The sequence below is a fragment of the Chiloscyllium plagiosum genome, unplaced genomic scaffold, assembly GCF_037043375.1.
Source record: "Chiloscyllium plagiosum isolate Xiang-an unplaced genomic scaffold, Cpla_swu_hap1 HiC_scaffold_8, whole genome shotgun sequence".
Taxonomy (NCBI): Eukaryota; Metazoa; Chordata; class Chondrichthyes; order Orectolobiformes; family Hemiscylliidae; genus Chiloscyllium; species Chiloscyllium plagiosum.
This window is the reverse complement of record NW_028270146.1, coordinates 96,117,484-96,140,091: the sequence shown is the minus strand read 5'-3', so window position 1 is coordinate 96,140,091 and position 22,608 is coordinate 96,117,484. Positions and strand designations below refer to the sequence as shown.

The 22,608-nt window shown below is 42.4% G+C and overlaps 1 protein-coding gene and 1 long non-coding RNA gene across 10 annotated transcripts in view; one reads left to right on the top strand and one right to left on the bottom strand.

Annotated features, from left to right (window-relative positions):
• rad51b (RAD51 paralog B) overlaps positions 1–22,608 on the top strand; it is a 550,826-nt gene that overhangs the window by 206,557 nt on the left and 321,661 nt on the right. Inside the window, exon 8 of one of the 9 annotated variants that reach the window (XM_087990133.1) lies at positions 5,010–5,171. The exons of the other annotated variants lie outside the window; for them this stretch is intronic. Coding sequence (XP_087846259.1) covers positions 5,010–5,156 — 147 coding nt within the window. The 3' untranslated portion in view covers positions 5,157–5,171. Of the gene's footprint in view, positions 1–5,009; positions 5,172–22,608 lie in introns of those variants that run through there. 9 annotated transcript variants of the gene reach the window in all.
• LOC148149448 (uncharacterized) overlaps positions 5,456–22,608 on the bottom strand; it is a 39,898-nt gene continuing 22,745 nt past the window's right edge. The window contains exons 2-3 of the long non-coding RNA XR_015757983.1: positions 12,926–13,273; positions 5,456–5,845 (exon numbers count right to left, since the gene is read on the bottom strand). This is a non-coding gene — a long non-coding RNA (uncharacterized LOC148149448). The remainder of the gene's footprint in view (positions 5,846–12,925; positions 13,274–22,608) is intronic.

The window sequence follows — 22,608 nt, the reverse complement described above, 5'->3', positions numbered from 1 at the left end:
TAATCTAAGACAATTGAATCTTGAATCCTAACAGTTCCGTTGATTAATACAGCGCAATCCTGTTCAATACTGTTATAACTTTTGACATTGGAGCTGGCCTTATAAGCCAGCAGTGGGGTTGTAATATGGTGTGATCATGGGCATCAGCTAATCCTGATTGCCATCTGCGTAAAGTGTTCATGGAGTGAGGATGCACATGGGCTTCAACAGTAATCGCTGCCAGTGCATATTAAGTATCTTTGCCATTCCTTCATTTCCAGCACAGCCTTTGTCGTTTGAGGGTCTCCCTGCATTCTGGACTAATGTTTAAAGAGTTGAATTTCCATGGGATTTCTCCTCGTCATTGTGAATGATTCATAAAACCTCTGGGGAAATGCCAGGGTTCCTTGGTAGATTCTGTGGGTGTTCTGCAGACAATTCCTACAGACATTCCAGCCCTATGTGCTTTGAAAACATTTACCTTTGTGTTAGTTACTCTTTCAAATTAGAAAAGCCATGCTCAACCTTTGCAAATCACTAATTAAGTCTGATTAAGTCCATTGTGCCCAATCCAGGCCACTGTACTCTTTGAAGAAAGGGTGGAAAAGAAATGTGTTGGAATGGTGCCATTGGAATGGTACCATGGATGGGGATGGGGATGGGGACGGGGACAGTTCACTCAGTTGGCTGGATGGCTGGGTAGCTGCTTTGCAATGTAGAATGAAGCCAACAGCATTGGTTCATTTCCCACACTGGCTGAGGTTACCATGAAGGTCCACCTTCTCAACCCAAGACATGGTGATCCTCATATTAAAGTACCACCTCTCTAATGGGAGACCATCCCTATGGTCCAGTAGGTCTATGGTCATCTTACCTTTATTCTGAATAAAGTGCATCACTTCCGTGGAGAGAGACAAAAGAAGCTGTGATGTTCCCACGAGATCAGATAAGACTATAGGGTGATTTGACGAATGAGTTCGTAATTGGGACGTGTTTTGGTAGAGCAAGTGGAGAGAAACTCTTTCTTCTGGCAGGAGGTTTGGTAACCACAACACAGATTTCAAATAGAGGGAAAGTGTTTTTTTTTGCTCAATTGAGTTGTTATGACCTCCAACGCCATGCCTGAAAGGGTGATGGAAGCAGATTCAATAATAACTTTCAAAAGGGGAGTGGACATAATTTTGAGAAGCAACCTTTCAAAAATTTGCAAGGGAATAGCAGAGACGTGGCACAAGTCGGGAAGCTCTTTCAAAGAGCTAACACTGGTATGGAGGATTGCATGAGCTTCTTCTATGTTCTATGATTCTGCATTCTTTCTTGAAGAAATCGGATATGAGTTTTCAACAACCTTTTTTTTGTTGTGATTGAAGCAAGTAGTAACTTGCTACCTGAAGGATCTTTTGCAGCCTACCACGTTTTGCCAGGCCTTGGTGCAAAAAGTGAGTGCAGCCATCTCAAATGGAATGTAGCTCAACGATCCAGGTACCTCTATTGATTACTCAAGCTTTGCAGAGAGTGCTTGCCCATATATCCAGCATGAATGATCAAGAGAAAGGGATGAAGAAAGGAACCTTTGTTGCGGCAGAGGCTGGTGGGTGCCAGGTCTTATCAGGCATGCTCAGTGCTTTTACAGACTGTTCCTGGCACAGCTAGCTTTTGATGAAGGCAGTCGTCTGCCCTCATTGCTTTGTCTTCTGTGTGTGCCACTGAATTTCAAAGTAATTCATTATATGTGGAACTCTTTGAGAAGTCTTTCTTTTTTCTTTACTGTGCTGTATTTTTGAGAGTGAGTTGGACAGTGCTCAGTTAAAACAGACAGCTCTTCCTTCTGTCTGGGGTTTTTCTTTAGAGTGAGGAAATAATACAAATTTCAGCGCAGGCAAAACCTCAGATTATGTGCAAGTCTTTCTTTACTCTCTCAGTAGTGTGTCATAGTACAGCAGATTTCTGAGAATGTACTTTAAGTTTGTATGTTTTCAATGTTAGATGTGAAAGAATTCAAGAGAAGCCTATTTACCCAGAGGTGATGATAATGTGGAACTTGCTACCCGCTGGAGCGATTAAGGTGAATAGCATAGGTTCAATGTATGGGCAGCTACATAAGCACAGGAGGGAGAAGGAAAGATGTAGAGGGGTGAGAACTATTTCATGTGAACACTGGCACAGACCAGTTGGCTCTGTTGGCTTTGTATTAATTTGTAGATTCAATAGTGTGGTGCTGGAAAAGCACAGCAGGTCAGCCCTGATGAAGGGCTCATGCTCGAAACGTCGATTCTCCTGCTCCTCGGATGATGCCTGACCTGCTGTGCTTTTCCAGCACCACACTCTCGACTCTGATCTCCAGCATCTGCAGTCCTCACTTTCTCCTAACTAATTTGTCGATCACCATTCAACGCCAAATGATGTAACATACAATGATGACTATTAACCACTTTGCTCATGTGCTTTTTGTATCCCCACATAGTCCAATATGTTAACTAGAAATCTTATTTGGACTGTGTAAGTTTTTGTTTTCAGAACATTGAACCTCAAAACATAAGAGTGGGGAAAAAAGCATGATTAAGGACGATTAAGTAGCACTGATACTGCCTCGTGGGACAGCGGCTATGATTATTTAAACTGAAAAATAAAATGGAAGGGCCAAAACCAGTATTGGAGGAAACTGCAAAATGCTCAATGGGAAACTTCCTATTTTGACTCTCTCAAGGTACTGCTGCCTCACAGCACCAGGGACCTGAGGTTCAGTTCCACCCTATGTGGCACATTCTCCCCATGTCTGTGTGGGTTCTCTCCTGGTGCTTCAGTTTCCTCCCACAGTCCAAAGATGTGAAAGTTAGGCGTATTGACCATGCAGAATTGCCTGTAGTGTCCACGGGTGTACAGGCTAGGTGGATTAGCCATAGGGAATGCAGGGTTGCAGGGATGGGGCGGAGGGGTCAGTCTGGGTCAGCTGCTCTTCAGAGGATCAGCGTGCACTCGATGGACCAAATGGCCTGCTTCCACACTGTAAGAAATCTTTGATTTCCAGAATTGACCTAGAGCTGTGCATGCAACAGGTGACCTTGACATAGTGAGTGTTACTGTTTCTTGGAAGACAGTTGAAGGACAGCTGGATTAAATTAAGTGAAGATTAAACATTGCCATATTTTTATTTTATAAGATTGTGGAGGCTGGGTGAGAAATTTTCTGAAACTTAAAGGAAAAAAATAAGAAAAGAATAGGAAATGGTGCAACGTATCTTGATTTGAACGTAGTGGAAATGAAAACGGGAGGAAATGTGTATAGAATTTGGTACGTTGAATAATGAGAAGCAGAGCACATCATTTTAAAAGAGTACTGTCTGTGATGTTACCATTAATATAGAGATGTACATTTTATCTGTGTTAAGATGTAATTTTGTTTCACATGCCCAAGATTATAGTAAACGTTCATGTTCAGAATTCTCTGTTTGGCAAAGGAGGTGTTCCCTGAATCCCTGTTAGCAGAGATGAAACACCTGGCCCATTTCCTGAGGTGTGGCAGGAGGTTAATGATATGAATGGATGACTTGGGAGTAGAAGTAGAGACGATTCAGGGAAGACTAGACTTTGTGTCTGCTGAAGGGAAGTAGTCCAGAAATAGTTTGCCGAAGCTTGTTCTATGTGCAAAAAAACATAAAATTGACAAAGTTTAAAATCGGAATTTGATCTCACTGTTGGCCCTTTAAAGATTGGAGCTTGTATCTTTGTCTTCCAATAATGCAATTATGCAAGGTCAAAGAAGAGCTTCTCAGTTTTCAGGTTGTCCAGTGGCTGAAACCACCACTTAGCACAGCACTGAGTCGTACAAACCAGATGTTACCCAGCTTGATCCTTGCTCTGTGCTGAGTTAATTGGTCTCAGAGCTCCAGAGCTAAGGGGATTTAAACTCTGTGTGTCTGTGTGAGAGAAAATCTGTACAATAAGAAAAAGAGGTAGATTGCACCTTTTGGATTCTTTTGGGTAAAGCAGCTTTAAAGGTGACAATACCCATGTTCAAATAGTTTGTTGATGTTCTCAATCTGGTTTGCTGATTGGAAAATGGACAAGGTACAGATCAGCTGTGAATGGTGGAACCGGCTTGGTTCACTTTGGAGAAGATGATCTGCTGTCCTTGCCTGAGTTGGCCAGAATGTCACTTCAAACTCACAGCAACGTACTTAACTCTTAACTGCTAGGCCACTTCAGAGACACTTAGGGGTGAGAAACAAGTCTGGCCGTTCCACCGGTGTCTACAACTCACGAAAATGTTTTAAACAAAAGGTTAAGAGGCTGAATTTTACTCTTGTAACAACAAGAAAAGGGCAAAACATTGAAATTAACAACAGAAAGCAGTTGTCCTTGCCCTGCAACTGAATGTCCCCAGGGGCTTGTGCCTCATTTAATGGATGTAAGGCCACACGGCCTAGTAACTGGAGAAGCCTAAGCCTCAGACAGGCTGCACCACCTATGGGAATTGAGCACTTGAAACCTAAAATGATACCCTATCCACTTAATGCAACCCCGCTTCAAGATCATTAAAACTTGAGGCTACACTTTTTAACAAAAATACACTTCAGAAGCCTGACATCATTGAGGACTAAGCATCCCATTTGATTGGCACCCCTTTTGCTACCTTCACCACCAACGTACCGTGGCATCAGCATATACCATTTACAAGATGGATGTAGCAACTCACTCAGGCACTCTCAATTGTCCCTCCCAAACCCACAGACTCTACTACCTGAAAGGATAGAGGCAGTGAATGCATGGGATTTGAAAGTTTCCCTTCAACCTCCATAACCAGATCTTTTCCAATCTCTATAACCTTCTGTGGTCCAACAGGTACATGAGTCGGAAGGGTTTAGAGGGATATGAGCCGGGTGCTGGCAGGTGAGACTGGATTGGGTTGGGATATCTGGTCGGCATGGACGAGTTGGACCAAAGGGTCTGTTTGTGCTGTACATCTCTATAACTCTAAGTCATGCGCCTTCCTGAATTGGAACCATTTCACTACTCTCTCACTGTCACCAGGTCTGCATCCTAGAAGCTGCTTCCCAACAGCAGTATGGGTGTATCTATACCCCAAGGACTGCAGAAGTTCAAGAAGACAGCTTCCCACCTTCTCCAGGTCAGTTAAGGATGAGAGACAATCCTATGCACCCACATCCCATTAATTAGTAAAAAAAATTTTGATTATGGAGTATAGGATTCCCATTCCTCTTTGATTAGAACAGTACAACACAGGAACAGGCCTTTCAGCCCATGATATTGTGCCGACCATGACACCAAACTAAACTAATCCCTTCTGCCTGCCTTTTGTTCATATTCCTCCATTCCTTGCACATTCATGTGCTTGTCTGAAAGCCCTTTAAATGCCCCTATTATGTCTGCTTCTGGATTGGTCTGTTGTCACTATGTGTGAGTGCTGCAAACCATGCAGAAGCAAAATCATAGGCACAATAAATAAAACTTTTATTTTCAAGTCTTTAATAGTGAATCAATCTTTAATATTGACGTTTAAACAAAAGATGTACTTAGCAACAGTTAAGATGCAATGGCAGAGTCTGATGGTTTTCCAGCTGGCCGAGGGATAGCAGTGTCCCTGGAATGGACCAATGTTGGGAACATAAGAATGGATAAAGTGATGTGGGAGTGCCCAGTGATGAGACTTGCAGGAATGCACCCAACTAGACTTGGCAAACCTCTAAGCAGTTAAAGGTCTGTGGGAGGCTGTTTTGTGTATAAATGTGACAATAGCTGTACTTTCTCTCTCAGGCAAGGGAGATGTGCACTGGCTACAGTGTTCCTGTGGCCTAATGGTAGCTTCTGAATCCGAACGTCACAAGTTCATGTTCCACCCCAGAGACCTAAAATCCAGGTTGACAAGTGTAATTATTATACTTTGTAACATTGTTATAATATAAAATGCTAATTTGGTTCCACGTAATATATGATAATAACCAAATAATTTTTTTTTAACAAAAGCAGAACTTGCAGGAAAAACTGAGTAGGGTCTGGCAACGCCCATGGAGCGAAATTAGAGTTAATGTTTAGGCTTCAGTGACCTTCCTCCTCAATTTCCAGCATCCCCAGTTCTCTTGGCTTTTCTTATGTATTTTTTTTAGTTGAGTAATATACATTAGCCAGTACACCTGGGAGAACTCCTGTGCTCCTCTTGGAATTGTGTCATGGAAAATTTAACATCTGCCTGTAATGGCAGGGGGAACCTTATTTCCATCTCACCTAAAAGACGCTGCCTCTGACAATGCAGCACTCTCTCAGAATTGCACTGAAATGTCTGGTCAGAGTTTGTGCTCATCTGTGGATTGCTGCTTGAATCCATGACCTCTGATGCCAAGGTGAGAATGCGACCTACTGAAGCACAGCTAGAGACTGAACACTGTTATAGCGACTGCACTTCAGAAGTGTTTATTTGGCTATAAAGTAGCTTTGGATACGCTATGGTCATGAACGCCATTGTATAATTGTGAGTCTTTCTTTCTAAATTAATGGTTTGCATTACTGACCAGTGTTTAATCCTTTTTGTTTTGTACTAACCTTTCACTTCAGAATGCTATAATAATAGGGTGTAATTTCAGATTACTGGATGGTAATCCATCAGGTAGGACACATTGATAAATTACGCACATTTACTGAAATTCCTGAATAGAACTGCCTTATAGAATTGTGTGACTTCTCAACCTCCCTCTGGCACTGGCTTTGCACCATCTGGGCTCTTCCACAAGTCTCAGCAGACTTTTTGGCTGGCTTGTTCTAATGGCTCAATACCTTTTGCTCCCACCCCACCCCTTCCCTAATGGGGATAGTTAAAAATAAATACAAAGCCCTGTCCAATCTGGTCATGAATGAACTCTCCTCTGCGAATTCTTACACAGTTGGGTACAGGCATTGCAGACTCATGGTTCTAATGGCTTCTGCCCTCAAGGCACAGCCATAAGGAGCAGGATTAGCATGTTGTTGCAATAATTATAAGTTCAGTCAAACTAAAATTGGATTCATTTCTGTGAGTCTTATTTTCAAAGTGTATCTGTTTTCGGTGAGGAAGATAGCAGAATTATCCCAGGAGTAACATCCAAGTGGCTACGAAGAATGTGGAGTTGAAGAAAAACGCGAGTAAAAAGAATATACCGAGAAATTAACAGGCCTGAATGTTGATAAATCCCAGCCCTAACAATCTTCATCTCAGAGTGTCGAAGGCGATGGCTACAGGGATAATTTATGAAGTGGTGATTAGCTTCCAAAATTCTGTAGATTCTGTAATAATTCTTGTGAATTGAAAGGTACCAAATGTCATTCTATTATCTCAGAAGGGAGCAAGAAAGAAAACAGGGCATGTATGTTTGTTAGCTATACATCAGTAATCGGGGACGGGCCAGCATCTGTTATCAAGATAGGGATTATTAGACACCTTGTTGATAATGATCTGAATGGGTATAGTTAACATGTCTTATTGAAAGTGAAATTGTACTTTATGAACTTGTTGGATGTTCTTTGAAGATGTTGCGAACAGAATTGATAAAGAAGAGCCAATGGATGCAGTATACTTAGCTTATCAGAAGGCTTTTGATAACCCCACCCCAACCCTCCCCAACAGGAGGCAGGTTAGGAAAGTTAAAACACGTAGGCTAGGAGATAATGTACTGGTATGAATTAATGATTAGCTAACAGACAGAAAACACAGTAGAAATAAGTGAGTCATTCTCACGTTGGCAAGCTGTGACTAATGGGGTACTGCAAGGGTCATTCCTTGGGCCCAATATGATTTGAAGGTTGGGACCAATTGTAATATTTGCAACTATAAGTAGGAATGTGTGTTGTGAGGAAGAAGGCAAGTAGTTTCAGGAAGATTTGGACTGGTGTAGTGATTGAGCAAGAATATGACAGGTAGAATATAATGTGAAAAATGTGAGATTATCCATTTTGTTAGGAGGATAAGACGTGCAGTATATTTCTTAAAAGGTAAGAGATTGGAAAAGAGGTTGGTAGTGTACAAAAGGATTTAGGTGTCCTTGTTGATAAATCACTCAAGGCTAGCATGAATGTGCAGCAAGCTATTAGGAAGGCTAATGGAATGTTAGCCTTTGTTCTAAGAGGATTTGAGTACAGGAGCAATGCAGTCTTACTTCAAATATATGGGGAAAATGAGGGCTGCAGATCAGACTCTAAAGTATGCTGCTGGAAAAGCACTGCAGGTAAGGCAGCATCCAAGGAGCAGGAGAATTGACATTTCTCCTGCTCCTTGGATGCTGCCTGACCTGCTGTGCTTTTCCAGCACCACACTTTTGATTCAAATGTATGGGAGGTTGGTTAGACTGGGTGCAATTTTGATTGTCTTATCTCAGGAAAGATGTTATTGCCATAGAAGGAGTGCAATGAAGGTTCACCAGACTTGTTCCCAGGGTGGTGGGGCTGTCCTACAAAGAGAGGTTGAGCAAGCTGAGCTTGTATTCTGTCATATTTCAAAGACTGAGAGGTGATCTCATTGAAACTTACAGAATACCTAAAGGGATAGACAGGGTAAATGGTGATAAATTGTTTCCCCTGATTGGGGAGTCTTGAAACAGGAGATGCAACTTAAAAATAAGAGGGATGCCTCTTAGGTCTGACTTTTGGTAAAATTATTTTACTTGAAAGGTTGTGAACCTCTGGAATTTTCTACGACAAAGGATTTTTGAAATTCCTGTCTTTGAGTATGTTTCAGGTAGAGATTTTCGAGGAGAAAGTGAGGTCTGCAGATGCTGGAGATCAAAGTTGAAACTTTATTGCTGGAACAGCACAGCAGGTCAGGCAGCATCCAGGGAACAGGAGATTCGACGTTTCGGGCACAGGCCCTTCTTCAGGAATGAGCAGAGAGTGTTCAGCAGGAGAAGATAAAAGGTAGGGAGGAGGGACTTGGAGGAGGGGAGTTGGAAATGTGATAGGTGGAAAGAGGTCAAGGTGAGGGTGATAGGTCGGAGTAGGGTGGAGGCGGAGAGGTCAAGAAGAAGACTGCAGGTCAGGAAGGCGGTGCCGGGCTGGAAGGATCCGGCTGAGACAAGGTGGGGGGAGGGGGGATGAAGAAACTGGTGAAGTCCAAGTTCATCCCCTGCGGTTGGAGGGTTCCCAGTCGGAAGATAAGACGCTCCTCCTCCGACCGTCGGGTTGTTGTGGTTTGGCGGTGGATGAGTCCAATGACCTGCATATCCTCGGTGGAGTGGGAGGGGGAGTTGAAATGCTGTGCCACAGGTTGGTTGGGTTGGTTCGTCCGGGTGGCCCAGAGGTGCTCCCTGAATCGCTCCGCAAGTAGGCGGCCTGTCTCCCCAATATAGAGGAGGCCACACCGGCTGCAGCGGATGCAGTAGATGATGTGGGTGGAGGTGCAGGTGAATCTGTGGCGGATATGGAAGTTTCCCTTGGGGCCTTGGAGAGAAGTGAGGGGGGAGGTGTGGGCGCAAGTGTTGCACCTCCTGCGGTTGCAAGGGAAGGTGCCGGGAGTGGTGGTTGGGTCGGTGGGGGGTGTGGATCTGACAAGGGAGTCGCGGAGGGAGTGGTCTCTACGGAAAGCTGATAGGGGAGGGGAGGGAAATATATCCTTGGTGCTGGGGTCTGTTTGGAGGTGGCGGAAGTCACCTACCGCCAAACCTACCGACTCCCACAGCTACCTGGACTACACCTCCTCCCATCCTGCCCCCTGTAAAAACGCCATCCCATTCTCCCAATTCCTTCGTCTCCGCCGCATCTGCTCCCAGGAGGACCAGTTCAAAATACGTACAACACAGATGGCCTCCTTCTTCAAGGACCGCAATTTCCCCCCCGACGTGGTCGACGGTGCCCTCCACCGCATCTCCTCCACTTCCCGCTCCTCCGCCCTTGAGCCCCGCCCCTCCAACCGCCACCAGGACAGAACCCCACTGGTCCTCACCTACCACCCCACCAATCTCCATGTACAGCGCATCATCCGCCGTCACTTCCGCCACCTCCAAACAGACCCCAGCACCAAGGATATATTTCCCTCCCCTCCCCTATCAGCTTTCCGTAGAGACCACTCCCTCCGCGACTCCCTTGTCAGATCCACACCCCCCACCGACCCAACCACCACTCCCGGCACCTTCCCTTGCAACCGCAGGAGGTGCAACACTTGCGCCCACACCTCCCCCCTCACTTCTCTCCAAGGCCCCAAGGGAAACTTCCATATCCGCCACAGATTCACCTGCACCTCCACCCACATCATCTACTGCATCCGCTGCAGCCGGTGTGGCCTCCTCTATATTGGGGAGACAGGCCGCCTACTTGCGGAGCGATTCAGGGAGCACCTCTGGGCCACCCGGACGAACCAACCCAACCAACCTGTGGCACAGCATTTCAACTCCCCCTCCCACTCCACCGAGGATATGCAGGTCATTGGACTCATCCACCGCCAAACCACAACAACCCGACGGTCGGAGGAGGAGCGTCTTATCTTCCGACTGGGAACCCTCCAACCGCAGGGGATGAACTTGGACTTCACCAGTTTCTTCATCCCCCCTCCCCCCACCTTGTCTCAGCCGGATCCTTCCAGCCCGGCACCGCCTTCCTGACCTGCAGTCTTCTTCTTGACCTCTCCGCCTCCACCCTACTCCGACCTATCACCCTCACCTTGACCTCTTTCCACCTATCACATTTCCAACTCCCCTCCTCCAAGTCCCTCCTCCCTACCTTTTATCTTCTCCTGCTGAACACTCTCTGCTCATTCCTGAAGAAGGGCCTGTGCCCGAAACGTCGAATCTCCTGTTCCCTGGATGCTGCCTGACCTGCTGTGCTGTTCCAGCAATAAAGTTTCAACTCAGGTAGAGATTTGATTACCAATGGCATGTAGGGTTATGATGATGGGGTGAGTAAAAAGTATTAAAATAGTCGCTCGGCCATGAGTTGTCGGGCTGCCTGACGGACTGAATGACCTACTTCTTTTCCTACGTTACCCTCTGCACTGATTAAACAAACTCAATACAATGTAGACGTGGGATCAAGAGATATTGTGGATGGAAAGTATGGAATGCAATTCATGAGTCTGCTGCTGACTTGACTCTTTAGTCACCTGGTGTGCAAGTAAATTTACTGTAAGAGCGTAACGTTGTTAAATAAATACACCCAGAAAAGGAGTCTGGTCTGATGTGGAATGAAACACCCTGGAACAGAGAAGGTTGCTTCCATTTGCTTCAGCATCTAATTTCTGGTATTAATATATGACTTTGCAGTATACACGTTTAGTGTTGGTACTTGGTGAAATCACTTTACATGCTTGTCATGTAAAAATCTCCAGAAGTTTTAACAGCCATTGGAATTCTAATTTTTTTGATTCTGCATCTGCAGACTAAAAGAAAATGGTGTGGCAGGGAACTTGTTGGTAGAATAAGGAGTGAACTAACTAAAATTTCAAAGCTGTATAAATGAGGTTTCAAAAAAATTAAGAATGCATAAATATTCCACTGAACCATTTTCATCTTTTTTTGGTAGAGGAAGAGAGAGAAATTGCTTCCTTTAGTGGGAGATGGTATGACTGTAAAATTAAAGCTAGTCTGCACAGAGTTGACATCACAAAGCTCCTCTTTATGCCAAGTATACTGGAATGCCCCCCCCCCCCCCCCGGCCCCCATCCCGAACAGAGCTGTTATTGATGGCTGTTTCTCAGTCGAGGATACCAGGATGATGGAAAGAAGGTGAGTAGGCGCAGAAACTGTTCTGAAGTAGTGATACCTCTACAGATACTACTGCACAGACTGGGGAGCAAACATGGTTGAGGGGCTTGATTATAATAACAGGAGGTAGCAAGATCATACCCTGTTGGTCAGGGGCTAAATGGAGCATGCATCTGCTGTTGTCCTCAAGTTATGCAATATAGTTTGAGTCCCACAGCTGCATGGAAAGCATACTGACAATGTGATTTCTGCTTCTGATTTTACCATCTGCTTGGCTGCTGCTCCACTTTTTAAAATATTTTTCAGATGCCAATTGGAATATCAATAAAACAATATCGATTCACTGACCAAAAAACAATTGCCAGCACTACATTCATGTTTTGATACAGACGTGATTGCATTGATTCGTTGTTCCCATTCTGTGCTGACTTGCACGAACTGTTTTGTTGCCCTTCCCTGAGTCACTGCAATCTGTTTTCCAGGAGAGTGTGGCATTAGTCCAGGTTAATCTATGGCTATCCCATCACCACCTCCCAGGTTCAAGAGCCTGTCGTGTGTTGACTCATGGAGGTCATTTTTTTGTCAGGCAACTGGCTGAACCAGTGTAAGAGGATATATATCATTCTGTGAAGTGTCTGTCTTGTGTAGAATTGCATACATTTTAGAACTTGGATACAGGCTCAACTAGCCTTGATTTTTATCCTTTATATGGTTCTAGACCTAATCCCATTTGTTCATCTGTTTCCACATCCTTTAATTTTTCTTTCCATCGAATATCCTAATGAACAGTTAAATGTTGACATTGTCTTTGCTTCAATTAATAATTTTGGTCATGCATTCTACAGCCTCAAGACTCAATATGTTTGGGAAAAAAAGGTTAACTTCTTGAACTATCTCCATCTAATCTTTATGTCCCCTAGCTCTAGACTTTCCAGCTCCCCTCCCCACCTTGCATTCTTCCACCCAATCTGAAACATCTATAATTGTTTCAGGATTTGGCCACTTGCTCTAAGGAGAACATTGACATTTTTGCTCTCATGTTAACCAGGAAACATCTGTGTGAATCTTCAGATCATTCTATTATAATGTGTGTTTTGTCAATGTGAATTCACTGTAACGAGATTAATGAATTGGGGATGCTGATTCTAAAGCGCGAACGTTTAAACCGTGTTGGCTATAATGCGATTACAGCGCCAACACTAAACGCCATTTCTAAAATGTGAGTTTTCCAAAACACAGAGAGCACAACCATTGCATTATAGAAAAACTTACTGTATGCTGAACCCTCTTTAAAACCTCAATTTTTTCTAAACCTAGAGTGGAACCCGAAGTTGAGCACGGCCCTCCAACTGTCTGAGTTAGAGTGGCTGTCTCCACCTGCCTGTAGCTTTTGAAACAATTTTGATTTTATTTTGTACAATTCTTCTGCCTTCCATTTCTGAATCTCAGCTGATCCAACTTTGCCTTCTGGCTGACAGGAATCATGAAAGTTCTCCTTCAGAATCGCAGAATTGGAGGCCATTTGGCCCATCACACGTGAAGTAGCTCTCTGAGCATTTTGACTTCGTGTCAGTCTTTGTCTTTTCCACTTAAGACATGTTGAGATGCTGATTCCTTCGCCTGGGTTCAGAGGAAGACAGAGATATTTGAGTGAGAAAGTATGCTACAAATTTGGATCTGCACTAAATTTCTTATTGGTTTCAGTGCTCCAAAAGAGATCTGAACATCTTGCTTTTCTGATCAGTGACTTAAACTGCCCCATATCTACTTGCACAGTCACATAACCCAAGGTAGTAGCAACGGCAGTTTCTTCTGATTTGATATTTACGGCTTCTGCACAAATATCTGAATGGGACATAACTTCCTACATTTTAAATTTGATTTAGTCAAGATGGCTTCTATCTATTTGCACTCGTATTTAGTATTTTGCCTCAGTGAAAGTCCTCAGCGATTCCCTTCATAACCATAACAAAAACAGAAATTGCTGGAAAAGCTCGGCAGGACTGGCAGCATCTGTGGAGAGAAATCAGAGTTAACATTTCGGGTCAGGTGACCCTTTCTCAAAATCGTGCTGTTTCCAAAACAAAAGCCTGCCTGCCAGGTATTAAGGAACTTTGCAACACAGTAAAGTGAGATGTTCTCTGCAAGTTGTTCAGCCTCTGGAAAAAATTTTTTCTTTTGAATGTTCGGTGTCTAAACTGAGAGAATACACTCTGCTTTAAAATAATGTGAATGTTAGATCTGACCACATTTTCCAAACGTTACTGTGGTTAAATGTCAGACGTCCTGAAAAATGATGTGGAGAGCCAGATAACTGCATGAGTGGGAAAGGAATAGATGGAATTGCTGATCAAGTGAGAAGTAGGCTTGGAGGAGGTTTGATGCCTAGACCTAAAATAGAAGTAAAATCCAGCAGACGTTGTAGACTTGAAATAAAACAGAAAGTAGTAGCAAAACACTACAGGTCTGACAGCATCTATGGAGAAAGAAGCCGAATTAGCATTTTAAGTCCGTTGACTATGTTCAGAATTTAGTAAGGGGTGTGAGTTTTTTTTTAGCTTCAGCAAGATTCCACTGAGCTTAAGATATTAACTGTTCTTTTACTCCACAGAGGCTGCTGCACCTGCTGAGCTTTTTCACCATTTTCTGTTTCTGTTACTGGCATCGGTCAGTTGGGCTGAATGGCCTGTGTCTGTGTTGAGAGTTTTATGTAATTCTGTAATTTCACCTTTATTATACTTAATGTGGCAATGCTAGATAGCTGTTGAGAAATCTGAAGTGCCTTTAATGCTCTGTTCTCCAGCACTAGCAGTGCTGGCCTGGTTATCTGATCTTACAATAGAAATTGTATCAGCAGCTTGCAGTGAACAGTGGTATATAGTTTGCAGCCCATGTCTCTGTTTTGCTGCCAGTAAGAGGTCTCTGCCCAGCTCCTACAGGAAAAACCTAGGGTCATTGGCTTTATTTCAGAACTCTGTTCACTTGTACTTTTCAATGCAAGTTATTGAAGCGCTGTTGTGATGAGTGGCAGGTGTGTGTTTTATATTTTGCTCCGGTTGCTTCTTTCCTGAGAGTTTTGGCAAATGCTTTTCCATTTCAGGCAATTTTACATCCATAGAAAGGCATCCTGAAAACCGCAGGATCTCAGAAAACTGTCGAGACACCAGCCTGCTCTGACTCACTGAAAATTGGCTTCTTTTGTTGGGGGAAGGAGAGGAGCTGTCAGAATTCCTATCATGACTATGTTCTATTTGGCTGCTTACAACCACTACCCAGCTGAATAAACAGGAACTCTGTACAGTTACACAGTGAGTAACCATACCCTGCTGAATAAACAGGGTCTCTGTACAGTAACACACAGTAACTCTTACCTTGCTGAATAAACAGAATCTCTGTACAGATACGCATAGAGTAGCTGTTACCGTACTGAATAAACAGGGTTTCTGTACAGTTAGACAGTGAGGTGTTCTTGGCCAACTGAGCATTACATGTAGTGAGTAACTTTCAGCATAGGCCCAGAAATCAGCCCCTTGAATTGCAACCAAATATTTGCATTAATTATTTTCCTATTTTGCCCTAGTTTTTGCCTGAAAATTTCAAAAAGGCTGCCGTTAGAGTTTTTATGCATCGTGGGAAAGGTCCTGATTGAGCATAATTTTGATAGATTATGTAAGGTTAAAAAATTGATTAAAACATCGCACTTGCCTCTGACATTCCATATGAATGTGCACATATATTGTATCTATATGATTAAAATCTTGCACACTTCAGCCTTAGTATCCTTTCCTTTCCTTTAAGAACGAGACAACAGCTTTGAATCTAGCCCAAACTGACGAGCCTTTTTACTGAATAAAGTGATCTTCAGTCTGCCTTTGGCACAGTGCCATCCATAGTTTAGCAGTACTGGGTAGTTCATTCACAGATGCAGATGCCATGCAGACTAGAAAGTGAAGAAAGGTTGTATTGAAGCAGTAAGAATTGAAATACAGTCCTCTGGGGCAGCAAGAGTTGAGAAATTTTATCCTGAGACTGTAGTGAATGCTTTTGAGGTTGGGATTAACATTACTGTGATTTATGGAGACGATCTTACCCTGTGACTATACTAAAAATGGCTGAATAATATTTAATTTCCCAGTGATTACATCTCCTGGTTTGGTGAGTGCCCAGGTTGGCAAGCTGAACAAGCTGTGAAGAGGCTAGTTAGCAGAGTAGGATTTATTGTGGAGCGTGTTGGAAGTTGTAGACTGGCCAAGGTGAATTGGCCAAAATAATGCCAGTGTTTTAGAGGGAACATAAAGAAAATATGATTAAATTTCCTGACAAAATACCAGACTTGAATGGCGCTTATATTGTTTATGACTTCATTGTCCAGTAACCTGTGACAAAGAAGAGATACTCTGTGCATTGTGAATCTCCTCAAGCTATTGGCTAAATATGTTGCTGAACTTTGCAAAAGCAGCATTGCATCCTGAACCACCCTGTGGAGTTTAAGAATTTGCACATTAAACATGAATTAAGCTCACTGCAAAAAGTTAGAGCTGGCATAACCAACGTATGTGCACTGTAAACAGTGTTATAAATATTAACACAATGCTAATAAGCTTCTCCAACTAATGAGTTTCATTCCCAGAAGTATTTTTTACAGATTTAAGTTTCAGGTTTTCTTCTTTAAAATCTTTTTTTTTCATTTCGCTTTCACGCTGTCTGTCACACACATGTGGTCCCAGGCATGTTTGCAGCATGGTCAGTGAATCGTAAATTAATACATAACTTATTTACCCCACCTTTTAGCTTTAGTTTTAAACAAGCTCAAGGGTTTATTCATTATAAGTTATGGCTACAAGTTATTGAGTAAAAATATAGTTATTTGATAAAATACAGATCAAGATTAAATAAAAATGGAAAAAGGTACTTATGAAGACAATGTCAGTTCAGTTAATTATTATAGAACTGTCATTTGTAGGTTTTCTTTTCAAAGGCAAATGAATTAAAAATTGGAAGTCAGGATTCAGCAACTGTGATCGTTTTTGTAGTTGAACAGTTGGAGGGTGCTTGTGCAGGTGGATCTGCTAGGTAGGCAAGTTTTGCGAGAGAAAGAGAAAATTGTTTCTTCCGGTTTACTAATTTGGCAGTTGCGACAAATGCAGGTTGCTTTCAGCGGAATGTTGGTTTGCTTCTGATTACCTCTCTGTTTAGAGTTAAGAACACTCTTCGCAAGCTAGTGATTTTTAGATAAGACAAATACTGACCTAAAGTGATGCAAAATTACCTAACTATGCTGAGGCAAGTTCATGAAATAATCAGTAAACAAAGATCAGTCTGAGCCAAAATTAGCATTGTTGTAAAACATACAGAGACTCAGATTGTATCTTTTGCGTCAAATGTTTCTGGAATTCGCACATAAGAATTAAAACCACATGCAGATCCTCCAGTTTCAAAAGACAATGATGCCAGACACTAGAATCTACAAAGAAAGTGTATTTGTAGCAACAGTTTTTGAACAGCAAAGCAGAGAGTGAAAAAGAAATACAAATTGAGAACAACAAGAAGCTAGAATCCTCTTTCTCCCTGTCTATCTAATAATATCGCGTGGACAAGCAACTTGAGACAGCAACCATTCATTGAAAACTCAAGGATAGCTGCAAGCCTCAGCACTGCTTAAGAAACTGGGCACAGAAAAGCAGTTAAGATACATGTTCTCACAACGCAGTCTCTTAGGACTTTAAACTGCAATTGCCCTTATCTTCCTGACTGTGCTCGGCACTCTTCCTCCCTACTTCCTTGTAAGTTTACTGCCTGCTTTGTTTTGTGTGTGTTTGGTGTTCAGTTTTAATACCTTTTTATTAGGGAGGGGTTAGTGGTTACTAAAATTCCCCTTTCTTACACTTGAGGAAACCTTGTAATTTGGCCACTATGCTTTCCTTGATTTCATTATGATTTAATTGAAATATGATTGCTGTGTGCCAGAAATATTTGTTACTATTGAATGGGAGTGAGTTAAAAAGGAGGGAGCTGATTTCCCTTTCCTGGACAGGTTGTAAAACAGTTGACATTTTTTGAGAGGCTGTTTCTATTTTTAAAAAGTCAAGATTGCCTTCTTTACAAAATACATTGTAAAGACCGTATCTTTTAAAAATTCTGTTCTTTTGATAGTAGACTGAAATAGGAAAAGTGCTGGTTTAAAAAGTACTTACAACGAGTATCAAATAACTTGCTTTAAAAAAATGCAGAAATCCTGCAACAATCCTTAGCTTTTAAACCAGCACTTTTATTTGTTCAAGCAGTGAGACAATATCTAATTGCAGATGAGTTGGAGCCAGGGGCTGTGTACGAATGGAGATTTGGTTGGCAACTAGTAGCTGATTTGTCTGTGAATTGGTGACAAGATAACAATAACAAAGGCATCCTATCTGCAAATAACTAATTGGCTCTAGGTAGCTGAACAGCATGGGGACAGCGAAGCAATTGGACCTCAGGAAGAGAAGGATTTCTGGTCTGCAGCAAAATGCATGTCAAGCTTGAAAGTAGCCACTTTATTTACTCTCATCAGTTGCCATGAGCTGTGACATAGAATTAGTGAATCAGAGACCTTCACAAGTATGAACAAATCACCGTGTGCCTCTTGCAAACAAGTGAAAGTACCTGGAAATGGAAGACCATGAAGGGTTCAGAAAATATTTGCAAGGATGCTGCCAGGTTAGGAGGGTTTGAGCTATGGGGCAGGCTGAATTGACTGGCGCTGTTTTCCCTGGAGCTTCGGAGGCTCATAGAAATAAATAAAATCATGAGGGGCATGAATAGGGTGAGTAGCTAAGGTCTTTTCCCCAGGGTAGGGGAGTCCAAAACTAGAGGGCAGAGATTTAAGGTGAGAGAGGAGAGATATAAAAGGGCCTAAGGGGCAACTTTGTCATGCAGAGGGCAGTGCTTGTATGGAATGAGCTACCAGCGGAAGTGGTGGAAGCTGGTACAATTGCAACATATAAAAGGCATTTTGATGGGTACATGAATAGGAAGGGTTTAGAAGGATATGGGCCAAATGCTGGTGATGGGACTGGATTAATTTAGGATATCTGGTTGGCATGGACGAGTTGGAACAATGTGTCTGTTTCCATGCTGTACATATCTATGACTCTATGTCTCTGTGGAGCAGTTTAGCTATGAAGCAAGGCTGGTTAAGCCTAGATTGTTTTCTTTGGAACAGAGAAGATTGAGGGTGACACCTCATAAATGTGTATAAGGTTTTGAGGGGTGTGGATAGAAAGCAGGTTCAATAACAAGGGGCAACACTTATAAGGGGAAAGACCTGAGGGTTAGGGAGGTTTTGAGGAAACTTTATTTCACCCACAAGGTCATGCACTGCCTGGGAGGTAGTAGAAGCAGGAAACCTCACAACCTTTAAAACGTACTTGGATAGCACTTGAAACATCATTGCATTCAAGGCTCAGGGCCCAGTGCTGGAAAGCAGGACCAGTGTAGATTTATGGATGTTTTTGGTACAGAGACTCAATGGCTGAGAGGACTGTTCTGTTCTGTACGATTCTATGATTCTTTTCCTCCACCTATTGCACAGATGTTTATTTTGTCTCTATCTGTTGTGTTTGTAGTGCGGAGCTTTAAATGTGTTAACATTTTAACGAGTGGTTATATGTTGAAGGTTCATAACTACTTTTCTGTAGTTAGAATCTGTTTATTTGTAATCTGTAGTAATTCTTGTTACGTACAGAAACTTAGTCTGCACTTTCTGTCGACCTGGATCTAAAGGACAGAGGAGTTGGAAAATTCTGCATACTTTTAAAAATTCATTCATTTCAGTGATAATGAATGTGAATAGCAGGGCTCGATTTCCAGTACACTACCTGAGTGAGGCATAACATTATGTTAATCTAATCCTTTCCCAATCTTTCTGTACCTGAGCTGACTCTGATTCATTCTATTTCCTTTTACAATTTTCCTCTCTGACTTAAAATCTTCAAAACATATTGATTGAAGAGCTACACTGTTTGTCCTTTAGAATTAGAATCCCCACAGTGTGAAGGGCATTTGGCCCGACAAGTCTACACCGACCCTCTGAAGAATAATCCAACCAGACCCATTCCCCTAACCTATTACTCTACATTTACCCCTAACTAATGCACTTAACCTACACATCCCTGAACACCAAGGGTAATTTAGCATGGCCAATTCACCTAACCTGCACATCTTTGGATTGTGTTAGGAAACCAGATCAACTGGAGAAAACCCACGGGGTGAACATGCAAACTCGACACAGACAGACACCTGAATCAAACCCGGGTCCCTGGCGCTGTGAGGCAGCAGTGCTAACCACTGCGTCACCGTGCCTCTCATTCCTTAAGGTATGAGATGCCCTGTTGCTTGTTGTCAGTTCTCACCCCCAACAAAGTTGATAGCAAACTGTTATTGAAATGCAAAGAGCAGAACCCTAGACTAATAAATTTGGCCACCTTGCGCAAATTTCATGTCAAGATCATTCAGGAAATATCAATTAGGCATTTTGCTAAACTTGAGTGATCAGAGCTAGCAGATTATAGGAGCAAAAAACTGAGAGAGTGAAGAATAAAGAGTATAGACAATCATTTTGCAGCAAATCTTGATTCAACGCGCAGAGGAGGATAGAACAATGTAACGTAAGGTGGGAGTTGAAGGAAGTGAGAGAAGTTTCAAGGAGCTCTGACCAACAGTGTTAACAAAATAGAGAGCCATGAGAAGATAGTTTGTGACAAAAGTAATGGGCTAATCTGTTGAAGACCACTGATGACTGAAGTATCACCTCTCAGCTGACAAGGGGCAATGTAAACTAAGGGTTAAAAATCCTTACCTACATGCTTTGTAGCTCATGATGGAAGCTGTCATTGTCTTGAGAATATGCCTCCCTTCAATAATATTTTCTTTCAGCACTGATATTTGAGTCTCACTGTGGGATTGTTGATTAGGAATATGTTGTGTCAGGCTCGCCTTAGTAACAAATAAGAGAGTTTCCTTTTGAATGCACCTAGTTATGTTTTTAACCTCCTTTGTTGCACTAAGTTCAAGACCTGGCATACTTACACAATGATGAAAGGGGATGTGCTTACAGAGAGTAGAGGCACTTATCCAGAGGAACACATTGCAAATTCTTGCTTAATATAAGACACCAACTAGCTGGAGGATGATCTCTTTCGGGACAGACGAGGAACTGGGCTTATTGAGTAAAACTACTACAAGTACCTAACATCCATACAGAAAAGGAAGATTGGAAACAGCTGCATACAGAACTTTATTTCATAGACAGAGGAACAGGCAGCTGTACAGATGTGATCTCAGAAAACCTAATCTCCCAATGTACTCCATAACATTTCTGTAGGATTAAAAAGGTCCACTCATCTTAACACCCAAAATCCATATACCTTCTATTGATTCTAATATTCTATCCCTAAAAAATTGCATACTTTTCCTTAATTTTATATGCTAGAAAAATCATATTTGCCTTCAATTCAGTCTACAACTGTGGTATTGTGTGTAGTTTTGGTCTCCTTATCTAAAGAAGGGTCTTCTGAGTATGAAGGACTTCAACAATGGTTTACTGGACTGATTCCTGAGATGAGAAAATGAGGTCTGCAGATGCTGGAGATCAGAGATGGAAATGTGTTGCTGGAAAAGCGCAGCAGGTCAGGCAGCATCTAGGGAACAGGAGAATCGACGTTTCGGGCATAAGCCCGAAGAAGGGCTAATGCCCGAAACGTCGATTCTCCTGTTCCCTAGATGCTGCCTGACCTGCTGCGCTTTTCCAGCAACACATTTCCATCTCTGATTCCTGAGATGGCGTATGAAGAGAAACTGGATTGGTTTGGATGATATTCACCGGAGTTTCAAAGAATGGAATCTCACAGAAACCTACCAAATTCCAACAGGATGCGACTGGGTAAACGCAGGATGGATGTTCCTGCTGTCTGGTCATTCCAGAATCGTGTGGTCCCAGTCTAAAGATGTGGGGTAGGCCATTTAGACCTGAGCTGAGGAGAAATTTCTTCACCCAGAGAGTGGTGAGACTGTGAAATTCTTTACCATAGCAAGCAATTGAGGCCAAAACATTGAATGCTTCCAAGAAGTTGTTAGATACAGTTCTTAGGACTAAACGGATCAATGGGATATGGGGAGAAAGTGGGAGCAGGATACTGTGTTGGATGATTAGCCGTGATCATATTGAACAGCAGAGCCAAATGTCCTATTAATAGCCTAATGGGTCTGATTCTAATTTTTTCTGTTTCATCGCCCCTTTATAGATTCATATATCTTTCACCCAGTATTGCACTTGAGAAAAAGTCATAAAGCTGCTTTATTCCCCCAAAATTTATTGCCTTTTCTTTGCCCCTCTGCTATATACCCAAAACTTACAGTGCCTACTCTCAGAAAAAATTACAGTTCAGAAATTCAGTACACTGCCCCCACTATATTAAAGCCCAGAATATTTACGTTCCTGCTGTCTGCCAATGTAAAATCACAAAGGTTTACATCTCAGATAATTCTGGATATACCATTTGGTGTTTCCTCTCAGCTCTGGTTTTCATCGTGTATTCACTTTCAAGAAACTAATGGAAGACCGTAGCAAACAAGTAGTGGGGAAAATGCATATGTTTAGTTCAGAATTCTAATGATTCATTTGGATGATTGTTTACAGTTCATGTGTTGTAATGTTGATGGATGTTTTGGCTGAAACAGCTGTTGCTTTCTATTGCATCTGATGTTTAGGTTCAAAGTGAATGTGGCCATTGTTGTATTAATGGAAAAATAAATTGTGGCCTGTTCACATTCGACATTCTATTTGAAGTGGCGTGGTTAGTGCAACATTAAGGGATGTGAATGCTTGGAGTGGTAGGATATTGGGTTTTAATTTAGTATGGAACCATGTGCGAAATTACATCAGAATTACAGCACAGGAACAGGCTCTTTGATCCAAC